Genomic DNA, 14,350 nt, shown 5'->3' on the forward strand with positions numbered 1-14,350 from the left:
AAGGCCTTGAAAAATCAAGGCTATCACAACAGAAAAGATGCAGAAGAGAAAATTACATTAGCCGCCTATTCAAATGTTCAGAAAAAAAGGGGGAATGTAAAAAGACAAAATGGCAGAGATTATATAATTCAGAAACTGGAAAAATAAATCATTACCCAAGGAAACTGTAGAAAGATGAAACTGGAGAAGAAAAATATGCTGGCCTCAATTTTTCCCCCTCTGAGACTAGGAAGAAGCATTGTACAGAAAATTTGTACTCCTATCTTGGGGCATTTTCCTTGACTAATATTTCTCCTAGCTTCCCCTTCCACAGGATCATAAACAAACTAAAGCTTCATACACAATTCTCCTTCAAAAACTAATTTCAGTAAGATCCCTACACCACACATCAACACTTCTGAAGCAATAACTTGACTTCCTAATATCATAATTTCTTCCATACTTCCACTATGAAGCAAACCTAGAAATACAAAAGTGATCTGCATTTCAGGGACACATACTTACTATACTCATACCTTAAGAATCTGATCTCCTTCCTGCAGTCCCTCCTCATCAGCTGAGGTGCCTTCTTGAATTCCAGCAATAAATATCCCTACATCATTTCCACCAGCCAGTCGTAGGCCCACACTGTCCCCTTTCTTGAATCTCACCATTTTCGTATTAGGACTACAAGATTTACAGGCAGAAAAAGGATGTTAGGCATATGACAAAAAACAGGTAGTCAAGGGAAAAAAATTGCAACCCTTTCACAAATATAGGCTATATTTACCCAGGTAACTCTTCTGTGAGGGAAAAAAGCAGAGAATCTGTATTTTTCAGAGTGGAAACTGAACTAGGAAGAGATACTAAGTGGCATACATAGACTTGACAGAGCAGGAAAACAACACCCTGTTCTTTTAATCCCAAAATAGTTCCCTGCCTACCGGATCCTCTCTCAGATGAGCAGCTGGGTTTTTTTTTTTGTGAAAACAGCCTGAGTTATAAGTAATCATACTGGTTTTTTTCCTCTATATGCTTGAGAACTGTCATATTTACACCTATTTTCTTTGCCGTTTAGAATGTTTATTAGACAGCACCTTCAAGTTCTCTTGTAATTAGAAATATTTCCAAGTTTACCTTACTGGTATGTTAACAACCAGTCCTTTCGTACTAATGTGGGAGAGGCTACTGGACTAGCTTCAGCTTTTTTGCTGTCAGAAAAGCCGTATGCCTGAGTGACCTTCCAACACAGAGGACAGTATTTATCTGTCAGCCTTTCTCAGTAATACCCTCAGTCTGTATTATAAATTCCCCTTCACCAAAATAATCACTTGATTAATTTGCACATCAATGATAACATATGCAGGATCCAACCCAGAAAAGATCTGAGAAGATAATCCATTTGAGAAAATACTCCAAGTTACAGAATATCTTCAAACCCTTATCTTTAGGCTTCTCCTTACAATCTCAGTGCTCCTCTACCTTCAATTCCTGTATCTGGAAACATATAAGTTGATTTCCTATTAATGAAGTTCACAACTTTTAGTATCTTAATTGTTAAATAATCAACAGTACCAGGTTCCATTTGACCAATTATAAAAATAATCAAAAAAAGCCCACAAAAGTAAACTGTGGAAGCAATATTTTGTTCATTTCTAAGCAGAGATTAGAACTGCAATATGGACTGCGCAGACTTGGATTTGAAGAAAAGACACAGATTTCTATACAGAAGTTTCAGCTTGTACAGAAACACACATATGTTCAGCCTTGTTTTGCAACAAGCTTGTTTACACATTAAGTAGAGGACATTCTCTTCATACCTTAATATTGCAGGGAAGAGGAAGGTTATCTTATGTGTACATATAGAATAACAGAAGAGGTGTAAAATACATTACGCATAGAATTGCACAGGTTAGAATGGCCCTCTGCTCAAAGCAGGTTGTTCAGGGTCTTGGTCAGTTATGTTTTTGAGTAGACACTGGTGGTGGAGATACCACAACCTACAAGGGAAAGCTGTTCCAGTGGTTAACCACCCTCACAATAAAAAGTGTTCTTCATATCGAGTCAGAATTTCCTGTGTTCCAGCTTGTGTCCCTTGCTCTTCACTCTACTACTGTACCCCTCTGAGAAGAATATGTCTCTGTTTTCTCTACACCCACTACCATTAGGTCGTTGCAGACAGCAACAAGATGTCCCTTCAGTCCTCTCTTCTCCATGCTTAACAAACCCAGTTTTCTCAGCCTTTTCTCATATGTCATATGCTGCAGCCACTGACTCCCTAGACTCATTCCAGTGTGTCAATATGTCCTTCTAGTCCTGGGGAGCCCTAAAATGGATATAGTACTCAAAGTTCTAAATAGAGCAGAATAAAAATATAAAAATATACCGTTGTGTCCATTCCCAGGCAAGCCCAGATGCACAGGGTGTTTTATACCTTCCAGGTAGAAGGCAAGTCTATAGCATCCAGGAAGATACTTCTAAAACTGAGTTTAATTCAAATATGGTCAGTTAGAAGCCATTTCATCTCTTCCTGGCATTAGCTTTAAAGGGAGTGTCACTCCAAATGGGTGAAAAACCCCAAAACCCATGCAAGCAAGAACCAGATACATGTCACACTGGAGGAATGTTGAGTGCAAAAGAACATAGTAAGTGCTGCCTTACCCATAGATTGCTTCATCTTCAGGGCTGGGTTTAAGAATCGTTCTTGTAACTGCTTGTGGTTGAGACACTATGTAAAAGCCAAATAGAAGTTACTTACCTATTGAAAAGTTATAAATGGCATCAATTTTTAGCTATCAGATGGCATGGAGGGGGTTGACTGCTAAAGACTAATACAGATTTAAGTGTCAAGCATCTCTTTGGCTAGAATTGGTCCGCTTCCCTTTTTAAACTCTTGAAAAAGAACAAAAGGGAGGGATACACAACTCTGTCAGGAAGGCCAGATCAGACTTCAGGAATAGCTTCATTTGGCAACTTAGGGCAATAGGCTACAGTAGATGCTCTAGGAGAGTACTTGCTTTTTGAGGTGGTAATTCCAATAAGCAACTGCCTTCAAATACTCTCAGCTGTTTCTTTGCTCTCTGCACCACAAAGCCAAGACAGACCTCATCTATCTATACTAGATATGTCAACATGATTGGGGGAGCAGACATTCTGTGGCCAGGGAAAGAAAAAGCAACCAAAAACTACAAACGCTGACCTGCTGGATCATCCTGGTACTTCAGTTCTTTCTTTGTGTCTACAACCATTACAGGAGTAGCAATGTCACTAGTTGATTTGAATGGTGTAGGCATCGCTCCCATCCTGGACATCCTAGTGGATGGATCATCTTTTGCACTACAAGAAAGAAAAAGAAAAAAAGCATAGCGAAACGAGATAATAATGCCATGTATTTTAAGAATTTCTTTGACAAGCATTACGAAAATGGACTAGAAAATAACATATCTTACTTTGGTTTCTCTTTCAGCTTTTCATTGGATGAATGCAAATCTAGATCAGAATGATGTAATCTGTCATCTTGAGGGGAAAATGATCTGTTTGACTCTATATCAGAAATGTCTGTAAAGAGAGCAGCAAATCGAGAAATGCAGGATTTGTTTAAATTATCTACACATCTGACCACCACATTTATTTACAAAGCTTTCACATATAAGATATGCTGAACCTTTAAGCCTACTCCTCTTCCAAGTTGGATTTGGCTAGGGTTCAAAGTGCTGTATGCCTTTTAGTGCTTCCACACCCCCAACCCCCCAAAAAATAGTTCAGGACGGTTTCAAACAACCTTTAGGAAATGCACCCACAACACACAACCACTTTGAGCATACAACAGACACATTAATTAGTGTTGGCAGCCTTTTATTTGACGTCTCATGGAGGTTTCCAAACAGAAGACCACCTTCAACAGTCCTCACATCATTGCTTTTTGTTGACAAAAGAAACTGAGTAGCCCTCAGACTTGAGCCATACCTCAGTCTTCACAGTAAAACCTACATAAAGTTACACCCAATATTCTGACATCAGAGAAGCAAATATCTTCACTAAATAATGTAACATCCTGCCCCCCAAACATCCAGAGCCCTTCCCAAAGCAAGATTATGGTGAGAGATAGAGTGATCTCTCACATACACTGTGAGAGATCATTTGTACAAAACAGATACTGGAAATAGAAACCCGTTGTCCAGAGGGACTTAATCTCCTCTTGCCCTGACATTTTTTCCCTCCCATTGAACACTGTAATGAATGTCTGCCCTCAGAAGGGTAGACCAGTCCAATCCACTTGTTTTTAAAACTGAACTCTTTTATTAAAGCAACTGACTTGTTTGTTGTGAGAAGCAAGATTTATTTTGCCAGGGCAACATTGCTTATCCTATCTCTGCCCCTGCTCAAAGTGTAATTATATGATGACTATAAAATTTGTCTTTCACCTAAAGGAAGTGAGTTTGATGCTTAATCAGCTATTACTTAGGTTTGTTTGTGGTGGCGTTTTGGGATTTTTTTTTCAAAGAACCTAGTACCACTGTTCCACAGCAAAACACTATAAGCTCCATTGTGTCCCTGCACACAGTCCAGGACTTTTTATCCACATTAAACCTCACCATCCATTTCTGAGTCACTGTCGTTCAATGAAGGAATGTTGAGCAGTGTTTGCTTTCTGTCCCGGAGGACAACCAGCTGGAGCTTCCCCCGTGACTTCTCAATCAATTTTCGGGCATCAGCTAAAGACATGTTCTCTGTCACTGTTCCATTGATCTGGACATAAAAATGCAACAGTAACACTACAGGTAAACAAACAAGTTCATATCATGCTCAAGTCAAGTTTGAGTATAACATAGCTTACTCCAGAGTAACCACTATAAAAAGTGCCTGCTAAACTGCTAGCAGTATAACTAGAACAGACCTTGAGAATGATATCCCCTTCATGAAGGTTGCCATCTTTGGTTGCTAGGCCAGTACGGGTCATTTCTTTTATGAAGATTTGACTTCCAAGCCGGAGACCATATTCTGGAATCAGGGAAACAATCCACCGTAGCTTAGAACACAAGTGATGCATTTTTTTTTAAAACTACACAGCGTACATGCAGCACACCCCATTACACCATAAGAAAAAGAATGCTGACCTAGTAAACTCACTTAACTCTAGGCTAACTCTGCTATTTCTGTGCTGTCACCACAGTAAGAACAAAGAGGAGTCCAGAAACAATTATAAATGGATTATTAGTCTGCACCTTCAACAGCAAAACAATGCTTTTGCCTGGAGGTGCTTATTAACATGCTGGACTAGATTCTCTCTTTGTATTATATTTTGCATGGCATAGAGATGGAAAAGGGTCAAAGTCCTAAGAGAAGAGCTGTTTTTTTTCACCAGTTGCTGCGTGCTGACCCTGTCCTATCTGCATCCCAGTACGTGTCTCAAGTTGTTTCAGGCAAAGGATTCTTTTTTCCTCCCCGCTCCACCCCCACCTTTTTTCCCCCCTCTGATCTAAGTTACTTGATCAGTAGATCTGCTACTTAAAAAAAGGGAACACTCTTAAAACATACACATCCTAGAACAACGGAAATGGAAAGAAAGTTATTTGCTTTAAAAAGCACTACATTTGAGCGAGTCTGCGGAGTATCCATATGAATGGCAGAAATTATTACAGAATTACTAGCTACATACAAAACCTAAGAAAGACACTTCAAATTTCTCCTTATTTGTATACCTATCAGCATTATCTTTACAAGTGGAAACATTATATGCAGGGGAAGAAGAGGAAGGAGGGAAAGGGATCCTTGGCAGAGTCAATTAAAAAAAAGGCTTAGCTCCCGCATACAAAACTTACATGAGCAGAAAATTCTTACAAATCACAACAGGGCAGATTAGGAAAAAACAACAAGCCACAAAACCTCCACAAACCAACCACCACACACCCCCAAAAAACCCAAAGAGAAAAGAATGCACTACCTAATCTCAGATTTGCTTTATAGTACAAGCGCCTTTATTTCAAAGCACAGGAAAGATCAGGCTTTTGGCTTTCATTTACACACTCCAATATTCAGCAAGGGACATCTGTTTCAGCTGTTGCTATTTCTGTATCCTTTAACTACACTCTGAAGTATTCAGAACCAAACAATCCTTGGAACTAATTTAATTATACTGAAGGGAAGAAGTAAGTGTACTATTAAAGGCAGAGCCTACTGTTCACCCTTTGTAGCTTACACTTTTGTAGATATGCCAAATGTAACCTGAACCACAATCAGATCCACATTTCCCACCAGAACCAGAACAGGGCAGAGAAAATGGAAAACCAAAGGACACAGAAAACTCAGCATTTAACCTGTAAAAGCAGAGAATATTCAGCTCCTCTCCCTGCCCCACCAAACTAACATGCTGTAGTAAAAGTCAGTCCCCCTCTCCTACTATACTTACCTTCATTATGTCTGTCTTTTGTTAAGAGAACACTGATTGGTCCATTCTGATCCTGCAGTCCAAGGTACTCTTGCTGATGGTGTATTTCAGGCGAAGGACTTTGGGAGCGAAGCCTGTCCCGACTTTGACTCCTCACTTCCCTCCCACACTTAGCATCAGGTTGAGATCCATGACTATAACTGGGTGGGCTGTAGTCTTTTCTGTAGTCCCGTTCATACCCACCATCCCTGTCGATGCTTCTGCCCCTGTTTCGATCTCTTCCATAGTCTTGATCCAAGCTCCTGTCAATGCTCCTACCACAACTTCGATCACGACTATACCTGCATTCCCTACCACGGTCTCTGCTTCGGTTACGCCCTCTGTCTTGTTCATCTCTATAGCTCTGATCCAGGCTGTTTCCCCAGCTTTGGCTGCGCCCTCCATTACCACTATGCCAGCTTCTCTCACTATAGCCGCTTCGAGCACTTCTGCCATCAAATTCTGCATGGTCATCCATTACATCTAAAGCTCTGTCCTCATAGTCAAGGGAGGGGCTTCTCTTCAAGGCAGCAGCCTGTACTTTCCTTAGTCTTTTCACTACCTGTTCAGTGCAATATGAAACAAACAAAAAAGCCCTCCAATGGTCAGAATGTGAACTTCAACAGAGGAATAGTCTTCACACTTCAGAGATTGCAGCAGAAACGAAAACAATGTTCTATTTCTAGAACAACCAGTAAAATAGATTATTTAGATGTGCAGGAGAAATACTAACTAATTGGGAGGAAAAAGAACAGTAGGAGAATTAAAAAAAAAAAACAAACACCAGATCTGCAACCACATTCTTTCACCTCTGCAAGAGTGAAAGCACTGAATACTTTTTTTTTCTTTTTCTAGATCACTTTTAAAAAACATGACAAGCCCCCAAAGAAAAGAGTTGTAGATGCCTCTCTCAACTAAAGAAAGCCAATTCTGACAGCAAATTCTTGGACATGGTCTGTGTATGCAGGACATAATTTGCCTCACTTAACTATTTTTTTCCAACTACCACTCATTATTCAATAAAATGAAATACTGAGGACATACATTTCATTCCACTTTTTCAACAGGATAACTTTGTGACACTGTTATTTAATCTCCATTTGTTTCACCTGTAGAAACTATGTCTTTGCTTTATTTACTTTGTACATTCTATTGGGCAAAAGCTTGTTTTGCTTTATGCATTTATAGTACACTTCATAGAAGAAAAAGTCTTGAGTGGTTACACAAGTGCATAACACTGTAGAGCAAACACATTTGTAGTTTACTTACAATGGTGGCCACTTTTCCACTTTTCCTAAGCTGTTGGACTGCAAAAGAATGTGGAACATTTTCCATTGGGGTCCCATTAACTATGACCACCCGGTCATTTTCTCTGGAAGAGGGGGGAGAGGGGGGGGAACAAAAAACAAACAAAAAACCACACACACACACACACACAAAAAAAACAGGATTTAAGAGGAATCTTCATGAAAATACCAGAATAAATATTTTTTTTTTTTAGCAGGGAAGCTATGGATTTAATTTACTTTAACAGGGAGTTTTGCTTAAAACCTGTTCGTTATACAAACGCTATAATACATGAATAGTAGAAGCAGCTTTCCGTATGCTTACAAATCAGGCTTTGGGTAACGGTGTGTATCTCTGTACATGTACTAAGTCCAGCTTAAGTACCTTATCATAATGTCAAAGATTTCGGTTTTTTAAAAGAATATTTGTAACAAACAAAAACTTTGCTTTTCTAGTTCCTTCAGAAATCCTAGTCTTTCACACCTAGTGCTAAATTTTTTTCACACCAACATAAGACTTTCAAGAGAGCTTCAAATTGTTGCAGCCATAGCAGTATTCAGACAAATCAAGCAAGTACCACTCTAGTGCTCTTTTCTGAAAGACTGGTATTCAGGTCCCATACACCCTGAAGAAAGACGATTGGGGGGGGGAGGGGGGAAGTAAACCCGAACTATAAAAACAAAAAGTCCTCCATGGCCTAAAACACAGGCCAAACGAGATTATTATCTTGTCTATTCAGGACTTCTGCATGTTAAACAGACCATTAAGACTTAACTGAGTCATCCCCAGGAGACAGCCATATAACGCATGTTTAATTTAAAAAAAAATAATCTTCCAGAAAGGCATTTCAGCACAAAAAAATGAAGGAGATTTAAAAAACCAAATGCACAACCTACCACTCCTTGTATTAGTTCATTCTGGTCACTACTCAGTTACTAACCTGAGAGTCAGAGCATTAGTTCAACTAATTACTGGGTACCATGCTGCTTTCTGCTAGATGAAGAGAAATCTTTAGTACCCATTATTTTCTCTTCACTGTAATCAAGTTACATCACAATCTTCTTTGTAAATATGAAGATTACATACTTCAAGCCTCTCTTTGTAAGGTACTTCGTCTAACTCCTGAATGATTCTTGTGCCTCTTTTCATATCCTTCCAATTCCTTTTACTGAATGAGTACGCAGAACACCATGCTATATTCCCATATCAATTTGATCTGGGCTTTATGCGAGAGTTAAAATTGCTCTCTTCACAGTCCATACATCCAAAGATAGTATCAAGCTTAACGTTTTAACACCACATCAAGAGCTCCCATCTATTTATGCTCACTCCAGCCTAGAAAGGGTTGCAGGATTGTAATTCCTCCACACTCTGAAAGTTAGGCCTATATTCCTAGGTTTGTTGGAGGAATGACTTTAACATTCAGTGTTCTTCAGAACATGTTTTGTCTGAATGTGCCCAAACTGCTTGGTATTGCCTTGTCATCACCAGTTTACCTAGGATCTTACACCATTTGTGGACATGATTTTATTCACATATCACAGGTGATTATGGAACAGGATTGATGACAGTGGTGTTGTGCAGGGATCACTATGTTTATGTTATGAATGGTTTGTTACCTGCTTGACAATAATCCTTTTATCCAGTCCTTCAACAACTACTCCCATGTCAGCCTTTTCATTACCTCACCAAAAATTAATGTTTGGCAAAGTGTCCAGAATCTACTCTTTTGAACTACTATTACTACACAACTTCAGCATTCTTCCAAACTGTCTAGTCCTCATCAGGTATTCCAGGTTAAAGGATGAAAAACTAATCAGCAGTGGGCTAGAAACTGTTTACCTTAGCCTCCAGATTGAAAATTACTTGTCCATGATAGATGCCGCCTCACCAAGGATGATTTCACCAGGAGGACTACAGAAACACTTTATTTCCTTTTTTATCTTTCATTAAAATATAAACCAAATATTTAACAAACACGTTTGTTTCTCTTCCTTCCCCCATTATTGCTCCTGACACCTTAGGAGTAAGGATATTTCTTTGGGCTTAGTTAAGCATTCTATTGAAAAGTAATGATTGATCACTAAATGTGTTTCCTGGTGGAAGAACCGGGAGGTTTTAAGATGCTAAGCATTTCTTCTATTTTATTTTATTTTTTTTTAAAAGAAGTGCAATCTTAAGAGAAATATACTTAACTATAAAAGCTTTCCTTAATTTTTTACAAAATAGCAAATAAAAACACCTCCGTGTGGAGTTTGTTGGGGTTTTTTGTTGTTGGGTTTTTAAAATTTTATTTTATTTAAAAGAGACATCTAGGTTTTCAAGAGGGCATAAAATCTTGAAGGGATTAAATCACCAGGATTTCAACCAAGCCTGTCTGAAGGTTTTATGTATTCTACAGTGCCTCAAAATATGCCACACAGAGAAGTAAAAAATTGCTTACTGAAGTAATCCATCTGCTGGACCACCTGGGAGAACATCTGAAATGACTATTGATGTTTCACCATTTTCAAAATGAGGGTTATCTCTGCCGCCAGAAACTGCAATCCCAAATCCTCGTTTTGAATCCTTTACAACAAAAACAAATACAAGATAACTCAAGTCCATCCATAGGAATTTTGATAGGGAGAAAGAGAAGTAATATGAATGTTCCTGTGATGGCCCTCTACCTAGATATTATCTAAAGTATTATAGCTGTGTGTAGAGAGTTGCAGAAAAACACAGGACCTTTAGCTTTAAAAACCAATAAAGACATGTTCCTGTGCTCCAAAATCTTAGTCTACAGCCTTGTGATGATTAGTAATTAAGCAAAGGACTCACTAATTTAGCCTGCATTCTGTTCCACCACCCCCCTGGCAATTCATACCAAATTTATTGTTAGATAAATCTATTTTATTAGTGACACTTAGGAAACTGGAACAGCTTTTCCAGGATCTCATCTTCATTATGGTTGCTATCTAGTTTGTAATAACTACTTAACTCTTGGATCAAACTAAAGATTATCAGGGCTGATTACAAAAAGCAAGCAATGAACTTGTGAATTTTCTGTAATTATCCTCTCACACAATCAGCTACTTTAAATATGTAATTTATGTCAAACCTGTCCTCATAGAAATATAAGCTCCATAAAAGCCCTAAGATGGCATTCATAAAATCACTGAAATACTTAATAGGGTGCGAAGGAAGCATGTCTGTTACACTAGACCTGAGAACTGTTAGCATAACTGAACTGCAGACAAGAAGGTGTGCACGAACCTAACATTTTGTTAAACACACAGGTTTATTTTATCAGCTATTTAACATACACCTCCTATCACTATAAATACAAATTATGCTACATTTAAACAAAATGTTTTAACATAGTGGCAAAGTAATACATTAAAGTGGTGTTTTTCCCCCAACTCACACTTAGCATGTGTAGTTCATCACCAGCTCATGTTCCACTAATGTCAACATTAAATGCTTAATTCTTTGAGAAGAAAAAAAAAAGTTTCTTCTTTTAAACAGCACTTCACTTGCTGCATCTTAGTTTTACAGGAAGCAGTTTTATGCTTCAAGCCTAAACAATATAGAATTCAAAATAATAGTAAAATTTATTGGTAGAGGCTGATGCAGGGCTGATGCAAGCCCTTTGACACTTCAGTAGTATAAGCTTGTCTCTGAGGCAAAGAGCAATGCACACACTATTCAAGACGTGAAAGTTGAAGTTACAGGAACTAAGGTCTGCTTCTGTCAACTTTGTGATCCTCTGCAGTCTGAAAAACAATCCTTTCTCAACAATTCAGCATAATCAACAGGCTGTGTAGGAAAGATTGCTATTTTACCTTGGGTCATCAATCTGATGATCAAGCTGATCATTGCACAACATGTGACAAAAAAATTTAAGCCGTGCCATACAGGCTGCACACTGAACCCAGATTGTCAGAACAGCTGGGATCCACCACCACAGTGCACATCCTGTACCATGGTGCAGCAGCCTAACCATTAGAGAACTCAGAAACAAGTGGTCTGCTTTCTTTAACTCACAAGGAGTCTACATAATGAAAGATACTTCACCTTAGAAGAATTGTTAAAAGTCACATCTATAGCCTAAATATTTTAGAACTTTTGATGACAGTAGTTTTCCACTAGATTCTACACTGGTAGATATTAAAACATAAAAAAATTAAAATCAGTGTAATCATATTCAGTGATTATTATAAAGCTTCGACACGAAACAACTGCTTGATAGAATCATCTGCTTTGGTTTTAAGGTTATTCAATGAGAAAATCAGCTATATAGCTGGCATGTCATATATTACAATGTCATTACAAAGACCAAACAGTAGCAAATATAACACTTAAATGGTTAATTTCACTTACTTTTAATATTGAAGTCATACACTATTGTATGACTAACTAGCAATTAAGTTTTAAAATGAAAAGCATATCTGATTTGGACAATGAATTAATCCTATTCTAGACTCAGACAGGCTAATAACATGTACCATGAAACATATTTAGACTAAACCAGTGCTTGAATATTTGAAAACTAAAACAGACAGGCACTCACCTTCTGTAAGGTCACAGTGTACTGTTCCCATATCAGCTCTTCCATGCCTGGGGCCTGTTGTACACAGAAACCAATTAGTAAAACACAAAGCATACAACTATCTAAATTAAAATGTGAAATATCCCATTAGAACACAGGTATAAAAATAACATGCATACTCTAATAATTTGGTAGAGTTAGTATGAAACTTATGTCTTTTGATTAATGATGAGTTTTCTTTAAAAAGGCAAAAAATGTTATTAAGTCTGGGGTGGTAGCTTCCCTTCACATTTCACCGATTCAACAGCTCATTCTGATTTCTGGAAAAGTCATTCAGCAAAAGCATTTAATTCAGATCACACTAGCATTTTATAGCCCCGATTCAACTAACACACAAAATACTTAAGGAAGACCTCTCTATTCCAGTATGCAATAAGATTGGCAGTTGAAACAGAGATTTTAAAAACTAATTAGCCTTCAAATCTTGTGCTTCTTGCTCATGTGGATTTAACAGAATGTTTCGTCCACCTTGGATTAGGTAACTGACTATTTAGGTTCCCCTCAAGAAATTAAATTGTACAGGAAAACAGAGTCCATCACTGTATAATCCCTTTCTGTGACACTTCTCAGAAACATTTTTTTCCCACATTTCCAGTTAAAACTGATCCTGAACTGATCAGTTTATCTTGCATGATATAACCTGAAATCTTTCCAACATGACAGCTTAAAATATCATACAGAATAATCATCCAGCTGTACACAGCCAGCCCCTTCTGTGCCTGCCCTGTAAAACAAGAATTGAGCCACAATATTTGACTGCAAACATTTCAAAATGCAAAGCATCCACTGCAGAAAAAAAATCCATGCATTGAATGAATATGTGAATGCACCCATTCTCAAGCCGAAGGTCAATTTGTTTTTACTGCTGAAAGTGGTCTTCTTTCTTGGGAAGCTAAGAGTTTGCCCCAAAAAACTGACGTTCAAACAGAAGCTCAGTTTTGACTTAACCATCTTTTTAAAGGCATTAAAGGGATTACTGGCAACTAAACTCTAACAACAGACAGACAAGAGAAACAAGAAGGGTATGTCTGTACTTTAAAGCATCCCCTGTATTTCCAGAGTAAAATTCTTCTCACTGTACACAACTGTTTAGCAAGCTACGGATGCTGTTTCTTGAATGCAAAGAACCCCATGATGTATTCTTCCAGTGGATTCTGAGCACCCCAAAGAGGAATTAGGTTTACATTTTCCATTGCACATTCACTGCACTGAAAAACAAACTTAAAATGTAAGTCCTGCTAAAAGTGCCTGACGGAACTCTGCAAAGCATTCAGCATTCTCACCAGGAATTTTACAACACTGAACAATGTTAAGTTTCCACTGTTCTCCCAGGAAATGAACAATGGTCTCCAGTTTCCAGAACCTTTTGTGTCTAATTAAAAAAAAAATAATTTCAAATAGCTGGAGGAGAGGATGGCTTGCATTAAAAATAATACAAGTATTTATAAATTTCTACTCGTCTAGATCACACAAGAATAAGTGGCATTTATAACTGTTAAAACATATATGTCTAGGGTCAGTGAATTACTCTGCTAAAGCACATGGTGAAATTATTTTACCTGATATTCCTATTTAACCAGCTGACAATGTCTAACCCTTCAACTAGCTGATACTGAACTGTCTCACTACCAATATTCCCTTACACACAGAGCCTTCCATCAGTAACAAATTTCTCCTTAACTAAGTGCATTTTCTGAGCTCCTGTGATGCTGCGATAATAAAAGTGACAAGGCTTGCTTGTCTGGCATGTATGAAAATGTGTAAACTGTTTACCTACTACTGACCCTTGGCCACACCATCACAGTCCTGCTTTTCCATATGATATTTTTAAGCTCTGCAGAAAACCAGTCTGTCATAAAGGGCCTCAGTGTCATATAAATTCCAGTTGACTCACTGAAGGAAGTTTTAGAAATGAAAGACAGTATCAAATGATGGGTAGAATTTGAAGGCTAGGTTCAAATTTTGCAGAAGCAGAAAAAATATTTTCCATCTCCCCTCACTGTATAAAAACCTCAACAACTTACACTTGTAACAAGAACATCACTTAAATTCTGTTTGCATTGTAT

General features: G+C 38.0%; 1 protein-coding gene across 6 annotated transcripts in view; it reads right to left on the bottom strand.

Moving 5' to 3' along the window:
• TJP2 (tight junction protein 2) overlaps positions 1 to 14,350 on the bottom strand; it is a 65,784-nt gene that overhangs the window by 12,019 nt on the left and 39,415 nt on the right. For 5 of the 6 annotated variants that reach the window (XM_064438645.1, XM_064438650.1, XM_064438647.1 and 2 more), the window contains 10 exons: positions 12,246 to 12,299; positions 10,137 to 10,261; positions 7,676 to 7,778; positions 6,389 to 6,968; positions 4,877 to 4,980; positions 4,575 to 4,728; positions 3,429 to 3,537; positions 3,179 to 3,315; positions 2,641 to 2,707; positions 516 to 666 (listed from right to left, as the gene is read on the bottom strand). In XM_064438645.1, coding sequence (XP_064294715.1) covers positions 516 to 666; positions 2,641 to 2,707; positions 3,179 to 3,315; positions 3,429 to 3,537; positions 4,575 to 4,728; positions 4,877 to 4,980; positions 6,389 to 6,968; positions 7,676 to 7,778; positions 10,137 to 10,261; positions 12,246 to 12,290 — 1,575 coding nt within the window. In that variant the 5' untranslated portion in view covers positions 12,291 to 12,299. Of the gene's footprint in view, positions 1 to 515; positions 667 to 2,640; positions 2,708 to 3,178; positions 3,316 to 3,428; positions 3,538 to 4,574; positions 4,729 to 4,876; positions 4,981 to 6,388; positions 6,969 to 7,675; positions 7,779 to 10,136; positions 10,262 to 12,245; positions 12,300 to 14,350 lie in introns of those variants that run through there. The other variant, XM_064438651.1, reaches the window with a different exon arrangement.

Source organism: Phalacrocorax carbo, chromosome Z (genome assembly GCF_963921805.1).
Source record: "Phalacrocorax carbo chromosome Z, bPhaCar2.1, whole genome shotgun sequence".
Classification (NCBI taxonomy): Eukaryota; Metazoa; Chordata; class Aves; order Suliformes; family Phalacrocoracidae; genus Phalacrocorax; species Phalacrocorax carbo.